The sequence below is a fragment of the Falco naumanni genome, chromosome 4 (assembly GCF_017639655.2).
Source record: "Falco naumanni isolate bFalNau1 chromosome 4, bFalNau1.pat, whole genome shotgun sequence".
Taxonomy (NCBI): domain Eukaryota; kingdom Metazoa; phylum Chordata; class Aves; order Falconiformes; family Falconidae; genus Falco; species Falco naumanni.
In genome coordinates, this window is record NC_054057.1 from 11588173 (window position 1) to 11610593 (window position 22421).

Sequence of the window (22421 nt, forward strand, 5' to 3'; positions counted from 1 at the left end):
AACAATTTATTTGCATTTTAACTAGTTAACAGTTGCAGAAATCATCACATACAAATCTTTATGAAACACTATCTTACTAGGTGTGAGTAAGGACATACTGCTGCTTTGTTGGAAAAAAAACAGAACAATTTTATCCTGGGTTTTAATATAAGTAAAAGCTTTCATGGCTAATTACTTAAAAGTATTTTGAAGTTAACAAAGCTTTTTTTCTTTATTTTCTGTGGAAAGAATGTAATTAGGTTGGTAAAGAAATAACACAAAAACCAAAATTAACTAGGAAGTCTTGATTTATAGTGAGATAAAAATTTTATGAAAGGCAAAATTATTTTTAACAAAATGAGCTAACTTTACTATAAGCCTACTAGAAGTTCAAACATCACTAGAGGGCATTTTGGAGAAAATAAAAACCACAGCAACACTATTAATTTAATTTTCTCCCTTCCACAAATGCTCTACAGTATGGTAGCCCTGCACCACCTAGTCCTGCAAACGCTTCCTTCTCATACTGGCTACCTTAAATGTACTAAACTACTAGTATCAGTTATATCATGACGTGATCATGATGTTCATTACATGAGCAGAGATTCCATTTAATCTAATCTCAAGGAATTGCATCTGTCTGCAAAAGCATGCTCTGTACAAAAGCAATGTAAAAACTATAGTAAGGTAACAGCGGACATGTCTGTAAAAATAAAGTTGATTCACAGGTGTGTTGGCCAAGTAATATAAGGTTGTCTGATGCTCTTTTATCAATAGGACTCTTCTTTAACAGTTTCTCATGCTTTGTTTGGAAGTGGTTATAGTGTATTTTTATTATGCTGGTACAAAGTGAAATTCTCCTCATAATACCTTTTAAACAAAGAATGTTTTACTTCTACCTACACAAGTAAAAAACCCTCTTAGACATGATAAAGGTCTAGAGAAGGATACAGCTATGCATGTAAAGCTGCATCTTGTAATGAGAGGTAAAAATCTGAATGCAAGGACCACATTGAGTGTAGCATTAGAGTCTTCACTTGATCCACCTATCTATTCTTAACCCCCTCAAAAATAAAACTAATTACTTTTCTCACTCAGTTCAGATTTGATAGGACTCTACAGCCAGCTGGAAAAGCGCCGATTGCTCTGAAAATGTAAGGCAGTGAAGAACTGGGCTGGAAGGCAAAAAAACATGTTTTCAAAGTTCTGTGTGATTACGTGTAAAATTCAGGTTTTAATAACTTTCAAAGGCCTTATTTGGATGACACCTCAGTACAGATTTCTGCCAGCAGAGCTGCCTCAGTGAGGAATCACACTTCTACCAACAAAATTTGTGTTCAAGATGGTTGTCAACCTCGTCACCACTGAGGAGAAAAGTAAACAGAGCTTCATTCACTAATCAGTAGCTTCATTCACTTGGCGCTCTTCAAATGGCATGGTGGAAGAGACAAGTGAGCTTATGAAAATATTGGTACATATGAGTCTCTGGGGCTTCAGATGTTTTGCAAAGTGCTAGCAAATTAAAGAGTTTCAGTTTTTGTGTGACTCTTTCCATTGCCTTAGCTGCAGGGTTCTTTTTTTTTCTTCTCAAGTCATACTGAGTGAGACGCAATGAGAGAAAGCAGCAGCTGGGTGAAGGCAGGAGATCGGCCTGTTGAGCAGTAGCACTCACACATGCCAGAAAAAAGCTACTATTATAACCACAGCCACCTTCACTGCCCATGAAATTCCTTTGCGTTGGGCTAGGTTAATTTAACTGTGTATTGTCCACTGCTTTATAGGGGCAAATATAAAAAACCGTATTATGGTACTGATAGAAGAAGCAAGCTAATATATTGAGCCTGTTCTTTCTGTGCTAACACATGAGTGAACAGCTGACTTCGTTAGACCTGTACTCCTGACGACTACATTCTCGCAGAAGTCTGTAAATGATACTACGTAACAGCTACCAAAAAAAGCTCTGACCTAGCAAGGGTAACCTAATGACCGAGGGAGTACCCAGCACTCCTCCTTGAGAAACTAAGGCAAGGGTTTTTGTCATGAAAATAAGTTTTGTTCAAGAGGGATGAACGTGGCAGTTGCAGGACCGGAGCTGAAGCCTTACTCCAAGGAGGCAGCATTTGCCTGCCTCCAGCATGCCCTGTCTCGGAGCCTGGCTTGCTCCCTCACAGCCCTGCAGCACCTGAAGCTCTCTCTCCCTGGACTGCCAGCAAGGTCTCAAAGCCCTGTTAGACTTTAGGCTGCAGCTGAGCAGCACAGCTCTTGCTAGCTTGTTCAAATACAAATCTTACTGATGTTGATAAAACCTGTATTAGGCCTTTGGGAACCGTGCTCTGGACATGATTGTTTTGAGTTTGTGTGGCAAGGTTTTAGTAGTGGGAGACTAAAGGGTTGGCTTCTATGAGAAGCTGCTAGAAGCTTCCCCAGTGTCCAGTAGAGCCAATACCAGCTGGCTCCAAGATGGATCCACTGCTAGCCAAGGCCCAGCCCACCAGTGACAGTGGTAGCAGCTCTGGGTTAACATATCTAAGCAGGGGAGGGGAACTAGGCAAGAGCAATTGCAGCTGGAGAGAGGAGTAAGAACTTGAGAGCAACAGCCCTGCAGGCAGTGAAGTAGTAGTAGGAGGAGGCGCTCCAGGCACTGGAGTAGATTCCCCTGCAGCCCGTGGTAAAGACCACGGTGAGGCAGGCTGTCCCCCTCGGCCCGTGGAGGTCCACATTTGAACAGATACCCACCTGCAGCCCATGGATGACCCATGCTGGAGCAGGTGGATGTGGCCAAAGGAGGCTGTGACCCGTGGGAAGCTGTGCTAGAGCAGCCTCCTGAGAGGACCCGTGGAGAGAGAGGAGCGAGTTTGCTGGCAGAACCTGAGACCCCACAGGGGACCCACACTGGAGCTGCCTTTTCCTGAAGGACTGCACCCTGTGGAAGGGACCTGTGCTGGAGCAGTTCATGAAGATTTGTAGCCTGTGGGAAGGACTCATGCTGGAGAAGTTTTAAGACTGTCTCCCATGGGAGGTACTCCACATGGGAACAGGTGAAGAGCATGAGGAGCCCTCCTCCTGAGGGGGAAAAGAACAGCAGAGACAATGCGTGATGAGCTGGCCAAAGCCCCCATTCCCCATCCCCCTGCACCACTGCAGGGGAAGGAGGTAGAGAAAAGAGGGAATGAGACTGACCCAAGAAGGGAGGGGTGGGGGCAAGGTGTTTTTAAGACTTAGTTTTTATTTCTTATTATCCTACTCTGATTTGATTGGTAATAAATTAAATTTTTCTCAAGTTGAGCTGGTTTTGCCTGTGATGGCAATTCTTGAGCAATTGTTCTGCCCTTATCTCAACCAACAGGCCTTTCAATGTATTCTCTCTCCCTGGCCCTGCTGGGGAAGGGAGCGGTAGAGGAGCTTTGGTGGGCACCTTGCATCCAGCCAGGCTCAACCCACCACAACGATGAAGCCGGTCACAAGCTCCGGCGCTTATTTGCCATCTGACTGGGCAAAAACGGCGCGCAAGGCGGCCCGCTCCCTCCTACCTCAGCCCCCACACGGCCAGGCCGCGCGTCCCCACCGTCTCGCACCACAGACCGCCTCCGCCAAAGACCCGGCCCTGCCTCCTCTCAGCCAAGCGTCAGGAAAGGGAAGCCACGGCCGTCAGGCGCAGGCAAGAAGGAGGGCTGGAAGGAGACACCGCCCCGGGGAGAGCCGCAGGCAGCGGGACAGAGCCGCTCGCAGCCCCGCCGCCGGCCCCGCTGCCCCAATAAGACGCCCCAGCGCCTGCCCGGCCCCCGCCCCGCCCCGCTCCGCGCTCCAGGCGCGGGTAGCCGGGCCCGCCCCATCCGTCACGGGGCGGCGGGCGGGGCCGGCCGGCCGCGGGGAGGAAGCTTGCTCTCCCATTGGCTGGATCCCGCCGAGGGGTGTCTGTGGTTGGCTGCGGTATCTGCCGCTCACAGCGTGGCGGGCGGTGGGTGGGGAGGTGCCGGGGCGGGTGGTGGCTGGCCGGAGGTCACTCGGCGCGGGGGCGCAGCATGGCCGCGGCTGTGGTGCTCGGGGGACCTGCGGGCTGGTGGCGCTGGCACAGGCGGGTGCGTGCCGCCCGCGCGGCGATGGGTAAGGACCTGCCCCTCCCCTCGGCTCCAGCGGCTCCGCTCTGACTGCCGGGCGGGGAAAGACCGGGCCTTTCCCGGGGCTCGGCCGGGGAGTGCTGCCGCCGCGCTGCCCTTGGCGGCCGCGGCCCTCCGCGCCCGACGGGCCCGGTGCAACGGGCGGCCCTGCCTGGCGGGCCCCGGAGCCGCCGCGCCGTGCAGAGCCCCCGGTGAGGGGCCGCCCGGGGGAGCGCGGGGGGCTCTGCGCTGGCACGGGGCGCTCCCGCGGAGCGGCTCCAGCTGCCGCGTTATTTGCGGCCGTGCCGGAGTGGCTTTGCTCAGTGTCTTCACTCGTTGGGCTAAGGGAGCATGCCTGGAAATCATCAGAGCCCGCGAAGGTTTCCTGTGGCACCAGTGACACGTTAGCAGTACCTGTCACTTAGATTTGGGCTGTTCAGCCCTCTTGATCATTGCACCCGAGTATTTTCCTTAAACTGAAGGTAAATCCAGTGGCACTTCTTACCGTCCCAGCTCCGCAGGCGCACACACACGTATGGCTGGTTCATGGGCACTGGAAGGTGCAAACACCTTTAAATGCTGTGTGGGTGCAAGTGAAGAGGAATATTTGCAGAACTGGACCTAGACGTTTCCCCTTTTCAGAGCCCTGAAAATCACGCTGCTGTTTCCAAGTAGTTTACCTGCTGAAGTAGATAACTGAAAATACACATTAAGTTGTCTTTTCAATGTCATCTCTGTAGCACTCTGTTGCTCATGTATGCCGCTGCATAGTTAGGCTCCCAACAAACAGGTGAAGGATTTTCAGGTAGCAAAGTGGAAGAAATATATTATTTTAAGTTGTATGTGGTTCTAAAATCTTGATGCTTAACAAAGTGTTTCAGGAATTGATTACTTTTAAGTAACTCCTTTAAAACCTCATTTAAACTGATCAATGAATATTGTTTGACAATTAATTTTGAAATTAGCTTTCAGTGTTATTTTGACTTGACTGTCTTTTCCACTAACACTTTAACTTTTTTTTTTATAGTTGCAGCTCTGATGGTGTGCAAAGTAATAGCTCAGGTGCAGCAGGCATATTGGTCACATGCTAGTAAAGTTAAATACAGGAGACCTGTGTGTGTATTTAGTGCCTTTTGTGATACCACGCAAGCAGTAGCTTTCAATGTATTTTGAACTTGCTGTGCATGGCAGCTCTCAGATACTTCTGTAAAAGCTTTGAAATCCCCTGTCTTGGTCAGTATTCCAATGGTCATCTTTAATGTCGAGAAGATGGAAGGGGTCTTGTTTCTTGGTGAGCCCAGGGTGTGAAAAGCAAACCAAAACAGTACACTGGCCTTTAAAGTTGGAAAACATAGTTTGTCTTTGCCTGAAGACCTGAGTAAGAAAGTGTGACTAAGTCTAAGAAGAAATTGTGACTCTCCCAAAAAACTTCCATAGAACAGAATTTCAGTCAGTAGTGACTGTGGTGGAAGTCCTGCTGACTCCGTGAAGTGCTTACGGGTTGAAGGTCTAAGCATTAAGCCTTCTTAACTGCTGATCTCTACTGCTTAGTTATATGTCGAGGTTTCTGTACATCTGCTGTGTTTATTAGGTTTGCCATCCTTTTCTTTAGTTTTGAGTAGTCTAAAAGTTGTCTTTTGAGTAGTGATTTCATCAACGTCCTGAGTGAAATGCCATCCTAGTGAAGGAACTCTGCCAGCTCTGAGAGCTGTCCAACGCCACGGCTTGGTTAGCGAGCGGGCTGTCTTCATTCACTCATTGAATACTCCTTAGTTACTCAGTCAGTTGCTCTTTGCAGCTAGCACAGACCATGATGGATTGTTTCTTCTGTATGTTTATACCAGAGGCTGTTAGATCATCTAGGAGGAAAGTAGCTGAGGGCAAATTTCAGAGGAACGTCTCAGGTGTGTTTGTGTATTAGCAAGTTGGATAGAGACCATGTAGTCTTGTGATCTGCAGCTGGCACTGGCTGGAAAAGGTGCTTCATGGAGAGGGTGCATGTGACCTTATTTAAACATACATATTTGATGGATGTGAAGAAGTCCTTCTTGGGGACTGTTAGGGGGATTGAAGGGGAGGTTAATGAGTTGTGATGGCTGAGAAAGGAAGATTTTCTGTTGAATGAAGATTCATCAGCTGAAGGAGCTGTTCATCAAAAAAGACAGTACCCTGCTAGAGAATGAAAATGTCCTTACAAATAGTTTTGGATGAGTAGTAGGGACCCATGCAGTTAATAGTTAAATTAGTACTTTTGTTGATGCAGGAGCTGTGTTTGAACGGTTGAATGATTCCGTGCCTTGGTGCAGAGGCGCATTAATTACTAAGCAAGGATTATGACAGAAAGACCTGCTGCTCAGAAGTCCAGCACATTATTTAATTAAGGGATCAAGTGTACACTTGATATTCTCTTTAGATGAAAAGTACTTACTGCATGTTTTTGTCTTTAATGTATTAGCAAACATTTAATGAGGTATAGCTGCAGATAAGAAAAATGAGGTAAGACGACTCTGACTGTTACAAGCTAGCATGTCTGTTTTTCATCAGCAGACCTTTACAGAGGCAAGGAAAAGCAAGTGGGATGTTTTCAGTGTAAAGCTGGCCAAATTTAGAGTCTTGTAGTCTTCTTAAATTATGATTTTGGCAGAGTGCAGTTCTCAAAATCATTGCATAACCTTTAAAAGCCTGTGACCCTGGGGCAATTTAAATTCCATTGGCAAAGCTTCTAGGAGCAGAAGGACCTAATTCTGCCCATGTACAGCTGGCCTTTCAACGTCTAAGTTTCTGCATCTAGTTCCCTCCAGGATCTAGTTCAGTAGAGGTTTTATGAGTTTCCATAGAGAAGTCTGCACAAAACACAAAACCACAGAAGCTCTCTCTGATCTTTTCTTTCAAAGCAGGAAGGAGAAAAGGGTTGGTATCTTCTGTTGTACTTGTACCAGAACTGAAGATGCTAAATCAGTGACAGGATCCTTCATTTAGTGGCTTATATTGAGTTGTCATCATGTTTTCTTCTCCTTGTCAAGCTACTTCATATGCAACTGTACTTTCTCATAAAGCCTTGAGCAAAACCAGCAGCTTCAGTAGTTGAGCTTCCTCTGGGCATCTTCCCGTGCTCCAGTTAAATCTCACCTACTGGATTGGAAAAGAGCTCAAGATGCACTGATCCAGAGAGATCAAGAATATTAATATGACTTGCAACCACTCTTGATTAGGAAATCCATATGGGACAGGAATATGTAGGCTATTATGCCTTGTGCCAGATTTATTGGTTTCATTTGGCCGTGGAGTTAGGGATTCTGTCCCAGGAGCTAGATGTTTTGGTGAGCATGGTTCAAAATAGATTTTATAAAGCCAAAAAGTAAGTAATACATTTGAGATCACAATTTGTGAGTTACTGGTTTCCTCAGTCCTGTTCTTGGCCAGTTCGACTGTGCTTTCCCTCAGAGTACAAGCATATTGGCCCTTTTCCAGCTCTACTGTCTGTGGTCCTATCCAGCTATTAGTTCCTTTTTGTTTGAATACAAAGAGGTATCCTCTGCACTGTGTATTATAGCATCAGTGCAGTCTATTATTTGCAGTGAATTCAAGACACCACTGGAGCTGAAATTCTTTCTTGAAACTGTGAGAGTCATTACTTTGGGGGATAGTGTAAAATGAAATGTAAACATCTGAAACGATCTAAACTTGTAACTGTCATCATTCAGGTTAAAAAAAAAATTGCTTTCAGTATCTTTATGCAGAAGCTTGAAAAGACAAGTTTTAGTCCATTGGCAGGCCAGGTATTCTAAGGACAGGATTGCAATCTGTGCCTTTCTGAATTTACTCTCTTAATGGATGCATTTTGTTCAAGAAAAGGCATTCAGAGATTCATAAACTCTTGCTGATTTTTTAATTAAATTATTTTTAAGGTAGAATTCTTGTGAAACTGTAGCTTAGGCCAAGTGTTTCTATAGTAGGCTGACTTTTCAAAGCATGTCAATACATTTTTATCTATATTGTCTATAACCCCCCAATATAGCCAGAGGGTCATAAATTGATCCTCCTCCTCAGCAGAGTCTTCATAGTCACAGGGCTCTGTGAGCACATGGTCCCTCAAGAGAATAATGAAGGATCTCCTGGGAGAAGCCCAAATTCTTTGGAGTCAGTGTAGCTGTACCTGGTTTTGCTGACAATTAACTTGATCTATAGATTAACCTATGTTGCTGGTTCTGTTCCCAGTGAAGGAGACTCAGTTGCACATGGTATCAGTGATTATTTTAAAACTAGCTTCTCTTGTTCCTACTTGTGATGTTCTGCCCTCTGTTAGAAGTTGAATGAGGACTGGGCATTTTTCCAGCCATGCGATTGCAGCAGGTTACTGTAGATTTTATGGTTGAAGTAAAATGGACTCAATACCACAGGGACAGTTTCTGCAAATGCTTATACAATTAAAGGGATTGGTTAAGTGTACGTGTATGTGGTTTTGCAGAATATCAATGCTTAGATGTTTGAATTATACAGTTATTTCAAAACCAAGCCTGTGCCACGTATCAAATGGTAAACAGTGCCTAGATATTCAAGCTGGACATCACTTTCTGTGATAGCACCTGTGGAATTTCATCTAACATGACGATGTGAAAAATCATATTATCTTGAACATCCTCGGTTTGGCAAACCCCCACTGTCTTAAGTAGTCATTAAAAAATAGGCCGTGATTCTAAATACAGTCGATTCAAATGTAATGGAAATCAGCTCTATTAGCTATATCTGTAATTTCGTCAGTCCTTTAAAGCAGTTTTCCTGTATTTGAGTACCTGGGGATCTGGAGGTTTTTCAAAGCTGTTAATCAAATTATATCAATTTAAAGTGGCTAATTTAGTGCTGGGCTGTGAAAAGTTAAACCAAACTAAGAAGTCAGAAACTGAGCCAGGAATTGGACTAGTTCTTTTAACAGGTCCCAACTCCTGTGGATTTGAGTATGTTCTAAATAGCACACAATAGCAAATGGTCCCTGATTCATAAACTGAGACCCCCCAAAAAGATCAACAGAGACAGACAAAGGCGGAAAGAATAGAAAACAGTGGCACAAAACTAATACTACCAATCAGCATGTCGCCTCATGTTCCAGCCTAACTGTTGCTATGCCTTCTGGAGATGTTGCACAATGAATAGTTTTAAGGAAGGCCTTATAGTATAAGAATGAGTTAGTTTCATGGGTATTTACATTGTGAAGAGCTGCCTTAGAGAAGTAATAGAACTGCTTGTTGGCAATAGGCCTGTCATTGCAGTCCAATTACCAGTTGATGTTTAATAGTAACGTGATGATAGCCATGAAGTCATCAAAGCAAAGCAGTCTTATGTGACATGGTAGAGAAAAGTAAGGTAGGATGCAGAGGAGTGACAGAATGTAGCATGGATAAAACGTAATTCTGAATTCCCAGTATTTCCATGAATATCAAGGCAAGATTATATCTGTTGAGGCAGGTGGCCAGGTTCTGAGTAGTTGGTATCTCAGATATGATGAAGGAGGAAGCAATGAGATTTAAGTAGTTCATGGATGGGTCTTCTAGGCTGTAGGTATGAGTGACACGCATCACTGCTGGTGTCAGAACTGATAAAGAAAAAAGGTATCAAGGAAGTTTTCTGAAGACAATTAAGAGATTTCTTGATGTTTAGTTTGAGATGATGGTTAGATGTCCACGATATGGTGAGAGAAAAGATCAGAATAAGAGTGAAGAGTCTACAAGAGTAAGCCTAAACACGGTAGCCAGATTTACAGTTCTGATGAGGTTACTTGGAATTCACCGAAACAAAGAAAACTGAGGTTTGGAAGCAAAGCTAACTGTAAAGCTAGATCAGGTTGCTCCAGGCTTGCTCTAAGGATGGAGGTTGCATCACCTCTCTGTGTAGCCTGTTCCACTACAGAACCTTTCTCCTCATCAGGGATGCTTTTCTTATTTCCAGACAGAATTTCCCTTCCTAAACTTTTGGCCATTGCCCCATGTCCCATTGTTGTGCACCTCTGTGAAGAATCTGACTTAATGTGCTCTGTAACTCTTCTTCCCTTCTACTCCATAGGTAGTAGAAGATTGCGATTAGCCTTTGCTTCTCCAAGTTAAGCAAAGACAGTTCCCGTAGCCTCTGCTCAGACACCATATTCTCCAGCTCCTCAGTCATACTACTTGATGTCTGCTGGGCTGTCTGCAGTTTGACCACATCTCTTGTGTATTGTGGTGTGTGGAACGGAATCCCCAATTTCTTTGACTTGTTGGATATGCTCTTGCTAATGTAATCTTTTGCTGACTCATGATGTTGTCTGTGGGAATCCACAGGTTCTGCAGAGCTGCTGCATGTCTAGCTGGTCCTCAGCCTGCACTGATGTCTCCTGCCCCAAGTACAGGATGTTGTATTTGTCTTTGCTGAGCTTCTTGAGGCCCATTTCTCCAGTCTTTCTGAGTGGTAGCCCTACCCTGCAGTTTTTCAGCCATTCCCCCCAGTTTGATGTCACACATAATCTTGCTGAGGGTACTTATGTCCCGTCATCACGGTCATTGGTGAAATTTTTAAAACAGCAGCAGCCCCATTATTGATCCATGAGGAACATCACACATAACTGACTGTTGCTAGTTTTTGAACCACTGAGCACTGTTATTTAAGCCCAACAGTCCAAACAATATTTCTTGCAGTCCAGTCCAGTGCATACTTTCCCCATTTGGCTACTGGGATATTAGAAGAGGCTGTTTTGAAAGCTTTACTGAAGTCAAGGTAAATAAGATCCACTGATATTAAAGGACAGAGAAAGAAAGGTGCTGCAAACTGGGACTTGAACCTTCTCAGGAAGCTGGAAGCTTTGGGTAACAAAAGGAGCAATTTTAGATTAGCGTAAATGATATACTGGGGAAGACTGACTCATCGAAACTATGGGAAGAAAAGACTCCAAGATGATTACTATGGCTGATGATGGTGTTTTAGGCTCTTTGTTCATTTGATTCCTAGACTTGACATGTAGCACTTCTTAAAAAAGTAACGTGCTCTTTTCCTGACTTATCTCAGTTTGCATTAAGCATTTTCCCAGTGCAGTTTTGTCTTAAATTGTGCTACTTCTTTAGCTATGTCATTGCTGCAGGCATCTGTGGAAACTGTCCCAGACCAAAGTTCTTTCAACGAACCTGATTTATTAAATGTGGCACTTTCAAAATAGTGCTACAGATGAAAGAGCATGACCATTGCTGGCTAAGAAGGAGCTTAAAGTCAGAAAGACTTTAAAATGATTAATCAAGTGTTATTGGCCTAGAGAGGATTCTTTGCTAAGCATTGAGACCTCTTAGAGTCTCGATCCAGCTTAGGCACATTTTCTGTATGTACGCTTCAGAGTTACTGCAGTTCCGTAGTTAGCCTTGTTTCTGCCTGCTTAGTTGCCACATGCCTTAGTATTTATTCTGCATAACTTTTTTCTTTGTTGTAAAAGAGAAATTATTTTAAGTAATTGGCAAAGAAATCTCAGCACTGCCAAATTGTGCTGCCCTTACATTAGGAGCTTTAGAGTGATGAGATAGTGATTGCAGCAGATGAATGCCTGCAATGCTACTTACTGTCCGGCATTTGCTACTCACTACCTACTTTAAAAAGTAACTTGCTGAAACTGCAGCGTTTTCCACAGATTGTAGGTTATGCTTTATAGTTCTTAGTAGTACAGCAAATAGACTACAGGAGTTATTCCTATAAAAAATTCATAATTTTGTGTTTTATGCTATAGTTTGTTCTGGTTTTCAGTATTTGCTTTTAAACTGTGATTACATGGCTCAAAGGATTTGCAATGATTTATTATGGAGACTTTTGCCTTTAAGTTAGTGGCTTATATCTGAATGCACGATCAGAAGACTGTAGTTACTATCTGTGAGGGGCTGCCTGAAATGAAGTGGCATCCTCAGTCCATTTCTAAAGGACAGGTGCTATATCCTAAGGCTGCAACCAAAGCTGTAAATAAGGCATCTGTAAAATATATATAAAATTTGATTTTGCATATCCAGTTTAGGATTTAGACATATAACAAAATACAGACAAGCCTGTATATTTTAAGTCTGCGTTTGAGCTCTTCTGAGACCTTAGCTTTCAGGGATGTTGCTGAAGTTTATTACTGTACTTTTTGAAACACCCATATTTTCGTAATTAAAATAATTTTCTTTGATATGTAGAAAAATCATTCTGGGATGGTATATGTGGCCCAATGTGAGCTATAATTCATGGTTTAAATTGTGTAGAATAGGATTCACATTTATACCATTTTTAAGCGTAAAGTTGTTTAAATCAATGGAAACAGATTACATGCTAACTTTTGTTACATCATTGTTACACATTACTCTATAATACAGATATATTGATATTTATTGTTTTGAAATCAGTGTGTTCTAGGGCAATGGCTTCCAAAACCCCAGTTGGATTCATTGGGCTGGGTAACATGGGAAATCCAATGGCAAAAAACCTGGTTAAACATGGATATCCAGTTATTGCATATGATGTGTTCCCAGAAGCTTGCAAAGAATTTCAAGACTTGGGTGCTCAGGTATAGTAATGAACTTTCTTTATTCCAACAATAACTGCATGTGTTGAATGGATCTTGCATGCAATGCATCTAAATAATCCAGAGTTTTTTCTTGGTTAAGATCACGATCAGAACTAAAACAATGCAGTGAATACAATCTGAATCTGGGAGGTTTTACTTGGAGCAAAGACATGATTCTACCCTAAGTAGTTTTCATGCTGTTAGCCAGTATTCTACCTTGTTGGGCTTCTCTAGTTGGTTTTCCCCCCCGTCTTTATGAGAGGAGGTTGATGGCCTGTTCTTTCACCTTCTTCTTTCTCCTGCTTCCTCCCTCAGGTCTAGATGGCCAGTGCACTGCTTTTCATCTGGTTCCTACTTTGACCTTTTCAGGTTAAATGACCCTAGTTAAAAATTCCTGCTGGCATAGCTGTAAGGGTTATAGGGACATATGAGCTTTCCTGCTGCTTCAAGGTGCAGTCCTCAGGGGCAGGGGAAAAATCTAATTATATAAGTGCTTATTCTCTTGGAGGTGAGGAGGGTTATGGTGAGAGAAGAGGAAGGAAAAAAGGAAAAAGGAGGGAAGGAAATTGATCACATTAAGGAGGTTTACCTTCCTGCTGTATACCCTGCAAAATCTTGGCCCTGTTCCAGTCAGTGCTGTTGCTTTTGTTGATCTGTTAATAGATCCAGAAACCCAGTTCAGTTGCTGATGGGTCATTTCTAAGTGTCTGAAATGTATTTGAATGTTTTTGACACACTTCAAAGCTATAGCAGCTTAGGTAGTTGTGGGTGGCTGGGTAGGTGCATAAAACACTGAAACAAAAAAATGTACTTAAGTAAGGAGAAACCAATGCAAAAATAATACTCTGATGTGACAGTGTAGAGGATGGGGAATTTTCCAGCTGTCATAAGGAAATTGTAGGTAGACAGAGGAACTGTCTTAACTTGGAAGTCTTAACTGTTGGAGCTAATTGCAGCTGTTCTAAATAATGAGGTAATATCAAGATTCCTGAAAGATAAAATTATAAAGTGCACCTGTTGATAATTAATTGCAGCTCCCCTTGAATAATTACAGAATCCCGGCATTCAGCGGGAAAGTAAGCTTCTCGGCTCCTTATCCTAGCTACTGGTTTTATTTTGTTAAAGCAGCTGAGACCCTCAGGCATGAACCAGACCTGTCCTGAGTAAGAGTCTGGGCAAAGGGAAAGGAAATTTGTTTTGAACAATTGGTTGTATTTTTAATTCATATGCTGCAGTGGGATCTCTTTGCTGTGGCTGCTCATTTGAATAGCTTACTGCCATAGTAATAGAATCCTTGTCATCCACTGCAAGACTTAACGTGTGATGTTAAAGGTGAACTGTAATGCTTTTAAAAATAAAGCCAAAAGTATGTTTTACGTTCGTAAATCACTAAGAGAATACATAGGTAGGCTTAAATACAAACAAAACACACTTGCAGAAAATATGTGAACATAACTTCCTCTTCTTGATCTGTAGGCGTAAATCCTACCCCAACATTTTTTTCAGGAGTTGGAAACTTGTGGGTCCAGGGGGCCTTGTAGAAACTGCTGTAGAAGGAACATTGGACTCCAAGGGCTGCTTTCTCTTTGGTCTGGCTGGTAAGGTTAAACCCTCAGGAGTGTTACAGAGGTGAAAAGATGCCCCCCAGGAGACAGTAAATGTTGTCAAATGTCCACTGTTTAAAGTCAGTGCTACTACCCAGGTATATGGAGGATGAAGGATGTTTGTTCATAAGTCTGCATATTCTGTGACTCCACTTTCTGAAGCCTCTGAAGTGGAAAACTGGGAGGTAGTATAGGTCAGGAGGCAGCCACCTGCCTGCTGATGGTGAATAGTAAGGAGGAAACTGGCAGAGAGAAGCATATGGAACCACTTGGGGTGAAAACTTGGAGAAAGTTGCAAGGCTACAAACAAGGGAGAATACTAAACAGTGCTGTGAGCAAGCAGGCTGTCTCCACACTGTACTGTCTTTCCGCTTCCTCACAGTTACCACTTTCTTTCTCACACAGCAGGGTGCGTGTGTCACACAGTTACTTTGCATCAGTTTACCTATCTTTGAATCTTATCTCAGATTCGAAGTTTGAGAGTGTTACTGTAGTCTTCTGATGTATAAAGCAGCATGAAAATAGAGCTTTCTTCAGTGTATTCAGTAAGAATGCTATTTCAGGCAAGCAGAACTATTAATTGACTTACTGTAAATATAAAGAAAAAATAGGGAAGCATTTTGGAAAAAATATAAGCAGATGCACATATTGAAGGACATAAACCAATGACCAATATGAAGAAAAGTCTCCCCTTTCCAGTTGCATACTGCAAAAGTTCACTTGAACTGGCAGGTATAAGAACATGTATGGAACTTGGTGGGCTGCTACTCTGAGATGGTCTGTTAGTAATCAGCAATTAGTATTTGGTATGTTTTTTTAAAGTTACACACATATTCTTAATGATTTCCAATGCTTTAATGTTTCCTAATAGCTTTCAAATAATGCAACTGTATTTCTGAGACAGGAAATCCCAAATAAATAAAAAAGTTTTGTGTGCTGCTTGTTGAATCAGGTAGGTGGGTTTCTTCTGGAATTATTAATCATATTTATTAACAGCACCAAAAAGCCAAGAATGACAATTCCCACTTTAATTCCCACTGGTTTTGCTACTTACTTCAAGGTAGCAACATGATTTTCCTTTGTATGGTTGTGGAAGTATTGTCCCAGTCTGTGTATGTTTTTAATCTAATTTTCTTCATGTAAAAGGCATGTTAGTATTTTGAAAGACATGGATGGAATAAATTAATTTCTGTGTAGATGACTACTATGTCTTCTATATATCTGTGTTGCTTAAGAATTGTTTAAATCCGTAACCAAAACCAAGCTGTACCCTATCTACATAGCCAGCTGATGTAGTTTTTGTGTGGGCCACAGTCTTCAGCTGATAACTTGCAAACCTCTAAGAATACTGGAGATAATCGTTTCAAATAAGAAGATGTATATAAATTCAGGTTCCAATTACACACTTCTCTCCTCCTCTATTAATACAAATTGGGACTGAACTGAACCAGAGATACTCAGACCTAAAGACAAAGGTGTCGTACTCCTGTATAAAGAGCTAGGCTCTCTGGTCTCCAGGGAAGCAAGTCATAAAATTAACTAAACAAATGTAGAAGTTTTTCTGCTTGTAATTGCCTCATTTATTCCTCCTAACCTTTGTTCTTTAGACTAGGGTATGTTTCCTTTTATAATTGTGTGGTATACCAGATGTTTTGTGTAGCATTAACTTATTCTTTCTGAACAAAACCTACATATTTCTAAGTCACATCTATGTGTTTCTTTACTTTTTGAGAGCTTTGTTTACTAAATATATATAGTCTTCCCTTTTTTTATCTGTAAGTCAAATAGAAATCAAGAAGTTTCTTATGCTGTATCCCAGAAGTCCTTCAAGATGTTATTCAGCATTTCTTACAAATGTGTACATAACGTGCTTTCTTTGATGCTGAGACCTTATAAATGTGTTGTATATAAAAAGAGAATATATTTGCATAAGGGACTTTAGTATCAAACATAACAAAAATGGAAACAAATACCTGTAGTTATGAATAGTTAAGGAATGGTGAAATGAGGCCCTCAGTTTGTTGATTTGTCTACATTATGGAAAGGAACCAAATTTTCAGGTAGCTGTTAAACTGCTTTTTTTTTAACCCTAAAGCCATTTGATACGGAAATTCTATATATATGTAATTTGTATGTAAGAAATACATATAAAAGTTTGCTTAAGACATTTCTTGAAGTTTAAAAACCCAAGGCATATAATATATTTAGCAGAACAGAACATTGTAATATTGAAGTTACTCTTCATCATTCAGCAACAATAACTGGAAAATATATATCGCATATATAATAAATATCCACAAACAAAATTTATTTTCTGCTCATCTTACTTTCTGCTGGGAACCTAATTCCTTTCAGTAAAACTACCGGAATGAGTGAAATCAGATTTGATCCTCATGGGCTAAAGATAAAAGAATAAACTGTATTTTTTTGTTGCTGTTTTCCCTGAGCTATGAATGTAGTAACAAAGCATTTTAAAAATAAATTAATTACTTAAAACTAGCATTGGACAAAAATCTTGGTGGCAGATGCCTTCTGGATAAAACTAACTACTTTAGCCATCAATATTTCATTGCTGTGGATCTTAAATACCATACTGCCTGCCTCTGAAAATGAGCTGTGGAAGGTAATATACCTTTAAAGTTAGGTGAGTTTATTGAACAACCAATACCTAACAATATATTTTGAAGCTTGTTCAGCTCTTTTTGGTGAAGAATGCTTGAGCTGATAATTTTCCTTTTTAAAAATGTCAACCATAATATTGTGAGAAGCATCAGTTAATCTGATTAATTTTTTTTAAGGTGAAGCTCAGAGGTGCATTGAGTCAATTTTTTCTTTTTTCCTCAGTCTTCCTCTCTTCCAATGCTATATTAGAAGACAAGAAAAAATAGTAAAATTTTTGTAATCCTTTGTGTTGTCCCTCCTTAGAAATGTTAGAGCAATATTTCGTATAGGTGCATGGTTTATAGCAAATTGCAGATTCATGAATGAGTTGATGGGATGCAAGCATCCCCACTGATGGATGTTCTGGAGGAACTTCTGTGAGAGGACATCCTTTTAATTTTTTTTAATTTTTCTGTTACTGAATCCATTTAATCAACGTTTCCATTAGGGAGGCAGTTTTTCTTGTGTTCTGATTTTTTACCTGGCTTAGTTGTGACCAGTGACCTGTGAATATTGAAAACAAACTCTGCAAATGTGTCTGACATCTCTTTTCAGGAAGAGTAAGCTTAGATAATTCTGATTTTTTTTCTTTAAAAGGTAATGGATTCCCCAGCAGATGTAGCAGAAAGAGCAGACAGAATTATTACCATGCTGCCTTCTAGTCCCAATGCAAAAGAAGTTTACACAGGAGCAAATGGAATTCTAAAGTAAGAATTTTTTGTAGTTTGGAGAGTTCCCACTCCTATTCAAGGCCATGTTGCTTGTCAAATGATCACTGTTGCTGTAACTGTTGCTGTGCGTGCACCTGATGTTTTCCTCTGTTTTTTCACTATTGATATGGCTAATTATGTGAGCTCTTAAACTATGCTTGCTTTTGAATGGCTTTTGGCTAAACTCTTCATCTTATTTTCAGTAGAATAATAATCTTTGTGAATTTGAGGCAGCTTAACTGACTTACCTGCCTTCTCAGTTAAATGTTTCTTTTACTGTAATGTAATGTACTACAGACAAGTATAACTAGAGTATTTGCTGGCAACAATTATTTGCTTAAATAGTTTTTTTCTTTAACTTGAAATCCTGTAAATGAAATATTCTGAAGAGACAGCATTGTGTCTCAAGGTATTAAAGTGCATTAACATAGAAAAGCTAACGACTTTATTGATTTCTACTTACTGTCTGTTTATTACACAAGAAAATATCTGAAGAGTTTGTTTCATGTGTAACCGTGGTTTTTACCTTTTGCAGAGGGATATCCACTGAGCCTAATCTGTAATTCACAGAATTCTAATACTCAGAGGTTTTGGACTTGCCCAATTAAAAAATAAACAGTATTTTAAAAGGCTCTTCTAGCCATGTGTGCGCTGGTCCTGACAGGCTGACTAAGGCTACTCGATACCTCTGAGGATCATGTAGGATCTTACTGCTATCCAGGTTAATAATGTAAAGGAAGAAACATACAGAAGACAGAAGTGCAGTAGATTGTCTAGACTCGATACCTTTTTTAGGTATCGATTGTAGGCAATATTTAGGTGCAGTGATAAGAAAATGAAATAGAGGAGAGGGATATCTATTCTTGCAATATAGGAAATAATAGTTGCTTCCTTCCCTTACTGTCTGTAGTTTTAATTCCTCACAAAGTAGGACTGAGCAGATCTAAGTATCTGTAGCTTAGACCCTTCAGGGAAGAAAGGTAATGAGATCAGTCCCACAAAGCTGGGCAAACAGCTGCGGGAGAATTATATCCAGGATGGCAGTGCTTTGAAGACCAGTTGGCAGCACTTACTGATATAACACAGCCAGTTAATCTTTTGACTATCTATATGTGGAAAATTCTGCAAGGGACAGGATCTGGAGGGCAGTCCTGTGCTGCTGCAGTTTCTCAGCCTCCTATTCAAGATAAGGAAGTGTAATTTGACAGTAGAGGTTAATTGTTGCTCTGAGTGACCTAGTCCTTGGTGACCAGTTTGACTTGGATCATTTTCTGAAGCTTTTTAACCTTTACTGAAGAAAACATTGATGCTTTGGAGTGTTTAAGGATTAACTTAGTCATCCTGCTGTGTTACCAAGGATCCTGGACTACTGCTCCTTGTTCTGAACATCAGGGGAGAAGCTGCAGTACTGTGTCTGCCACGCTGGTTTGTGTTTGCATGTGTTCAACTGCAGCAGCACATCTCTCCTGTGAAAAAGGGCAAGGTCTGTGTATGTGGCAGTTTGAGTCTGGAGCTACAGTGGGGTTCACAACCGTATGTATATATTGAGAGACTATTTCCAGCCATCTAGGTAATTAGATTCAGTGAAATTCACTGTACCACCAACAGCACGCAAGGTGCAGTGAAGCTTTGCATCTGTCATGTGTAGCTTTTAATTACTCACCTTTTTATGACTGAGAAATCACGTTGTTTGATTTCATGGTGTTTGCTGGTCCAGTGGACATGAAATCACAATGCAATTGAATGGAAAGATGGATAAAAGCATGAACAATTCTTTATTGTTGAGGGGATTAAATTTTTTTAATTGCATTTTTTAAATGCCTATTTTATTTTTATATATAATATTTATAGAATATTGTGTTCTACAGTTCAGGATAGAATTCTTCTGCCTAAATTTACTATCATTGGGAAAACTTAACATTTTTCTCCATGCTTTGCTCTAGATCTTCAGTGGGCTTTTGTGGTGTTAGGTATGATCTTTATGCAGAAATTGTGTTGTTATACATGAAATTTTTGTCTGTATCAACATTTAGTTCAGTTGCTTAGAACACATCTTAGATGATCTATATATGGTGTACTGCTCAGGCTTACATGATTGCAGTTTTTCCTAGTGCACCCTTTTTGTATATTTTTTTTATAATAGTGTTTAGAAGAACATTCTTTTTTGTGTTCAGGGTTTATTGAGTTTTGAGTAATTCAAAACTGCAGTATACATATTCAGAAGTCACATACTGATCAGATCTTGCTCAATAGTTTAAAACTTTGTGTTCATTAGTGTACTGGAAAGTGTCTACATTTCTCATGCTGAAGAAAGCCGGTGCCATGGTAATAACTGTAGATGTCTTGTGCAACAAACAGTTGTTAATAATAATAATAGTAGTATAATAATAATCTTTATTTTAGGAAAGTGAAGAAGGGCTCATTGCTAATAGATTCCAGTACTATAGACCCTGCTGTTTCAAAAGAATTAGCCAAAGCAGTTGAAAAAATGGGAGCTGTTTTCATGGATGCCCCAGTTTCTGGAGGTAAGTCTTCATTAACAGTTTCCCTCATATTGGACAAGTTGTATCTTTGCAATCTCAGCCATGAGTTTGTACCCTTGTTGGTACAAGTTGCTTTTCTTTCCTATATGTACAGGGTTGGGGTTTTTTGTTCCATTACATTAAATAAATGTATGTTATTTTAGGAATATCGTTATGGTTTAGGAATATGCTTTTGTGTTAGACCTGGAGAAACTGAGCCTTCACATGGTATGGTATGGTGATCCTTTTAATTTAATTTCTTTTATAAAGTTTTGATTTTGTGCAGGTAGTCACATCTCTTCAGTTGTCATCCATTTCTTTCTGTTTGGGAAAGACTGGTTACCAGTAAGTAACCAGTAAAAGTTCTGCTGCTTTTTCATTAATTAAAAAGGAGAGAATGAAGGGGAGAATAAGGGATTTCATTGTCGAGGAGCTTTCCTCTGGTTTCATGCAGCTGAAGAATGCGGGTGATATTTGTCTATTCTTGAAGTTGCTAACTATTGATCTCTGAGTATTTTGTCTCTTGTAAGAAATAACATAGAGCAGGGAAGTCTTCCATTTTGTGGACAGAGGAGAGCAGAAGTGTAAAATTAACACTTTGAAAACAAAACCGTAGCTGACTATTACTATTGTTGAATTCTCTAAAACCCCTAGAAGGTGAGGAAAACCCATTTTGTGTGGGAAAATCTTGGGGTTTTTACAATCAGCTCTAAAAATTAAGGTAAGTGGCGTCATGAGAATTCTTTATTATCCTGTCTTTAATGAGGTAATTCAGATAGTTATACCTGAAAGAGAATAAAAATGCAAGGGGTAGGAGAGAATTTGGCCTTACAGAGTTTATAAAAGGTGTGATGCACAAGCTAGATAAGAGCATAACCTGAATTTCAGATCATGAGGGAGAGTGTGGGTGAGGAGCAAAAACTAACCATCTTTTTAATTTTCAACTGAAAACTAAGGGAAGATTTGGCTACACGCTAGTAGCCAAGATTTTCAACAGATTCTAACGTGAACAGAAAGTAGGAAGACCCAGGCAGGTGATATTGAAGAATATAATGGGGAAGACAAGATTCTTGCTTCCCAGCCAAAATATTAACCCTTATAAAGTTAGATAACTTGTCAGGCCACCCAGGCACATTGTGGGTGGATTATATAGCTATCTGATCCTTTTCTAAACACAGAATGGCCTTCTACTTAGCAGTTGGGCAGTTCTGACATCTCGTATGTGGTTGTCTTCAATCTCTTTCCCCCAGATATGTTGTTTACCTGAGGGAATTATTTACCTTTTAGAAATGTCTGTAATTTGGTTTTACCTGTTAGCTTTTATACTAAGGATGACTATGCTATAACTACAAAGAAGGAAAGAAAAAGAAGTTTGATTCCAAAACAACCCTAGCTGTTTTGGGGGCTTTGTTCCTTGAGAAAATGGTAATGCCCAGGCTGGGTTAATATGATAACATACAGTTGACTAGTCTGAATACAAATGGCTCTTTTGGTGTTAGTGGTTTATCCAAATACAAAATTATTTGGTGTTTAGTGTGAGTTACAGATTGGGTGTTATTCTGAAGGAGAGGGAAAGAATTGAGACCTCAGCTTTCTAATGCGTAATGTTTGTGAATGCCACAGGTTCTGTACAAATCACATTTAAAGTGGGCAGTTGCTAGGAATGCGGAGAAGTTAATGTTGGAAAAGCTTTAACATTATGCTTGGTTCTTTCCGTCTGTCAAGACCTGACACAGAAAGTCTTTGGGGGATTTTTGTACGTCCTGACTGCTTTGTTGGCCTTCAGACAGAACACTAAATGGAGAAGTATGCTCAGCTTTCCAGAAATTGGCAGGCATTGCTCTGTTTCTGTGCGACGCAATAGACTTGGCAGGGAGTGTGAGGGAGGGCGTTTGTGGGATGCAATGAGGAGGAAGAGAAAGCAGCATGCCTGAACTGTCGTCTTTAGTTGTGTCTGTTTACTAGCTGTTATTGGCAGACAGTTCCACTTGTGTTTTTAGGTATTTGGGTGTTGCCTGGTGGAAGGTAATGTTCATATGCACTGTGGGCAAGTTATTTCACAAACTAAATAATATTTTGAAAATTGCTTGGTCTGTGAACCTTATGAAAAAACAGCAGTGATTTTAATCCTGTCCTGACATTGCAGAAGAAGTATTTTAAGGCCTAGCATTAGTGCCAGATTTTAGTGGCTTGTTTGCAATGTTACCCCCTGAAAGATTCTTTCCCTTCATCATTTTCAGATGAGCCTGTGTGCCAAGGTGGTAGTGCCATCTTCTTCTTTATCGGCCTACAGCATTTACTTGCAG

The 22421-nt window shown here is 40.9% G+C and overlaps 1 protein-coding gene across 1 annotated transcript in view; it reads left to right on the forward strand.

The window, feature by feature from the left end:
* Positions 1-3949: 3949 nt before the first annotated feature.
* The window catches only part of HIBADH (3-hydroxyisobutyrate dehydrogenase), an 84751-nt gene continuing 66279 nt past the window's right edge, over positions 3950-22421 (forward strand). The window contains exons 1-4 of the mRNA XM_040591567.1: positions 3950-4083; positions 12458-12618; positions 17481-17590; positions 19997-20118. Of these exons, the coding sequence (XP_040447501.1) occupies positions 4002-4083; positions 12458-12618; positions 17481-17590; positions 19997-20118 (475 nt within the window). The 5' untranslated portion in view covers positions 3950-4001. The remainder of the gene's footprint in view (positions 4084-12457; positions 12619-17480; positions 17591-19996; positions 20119-22421) is intronic.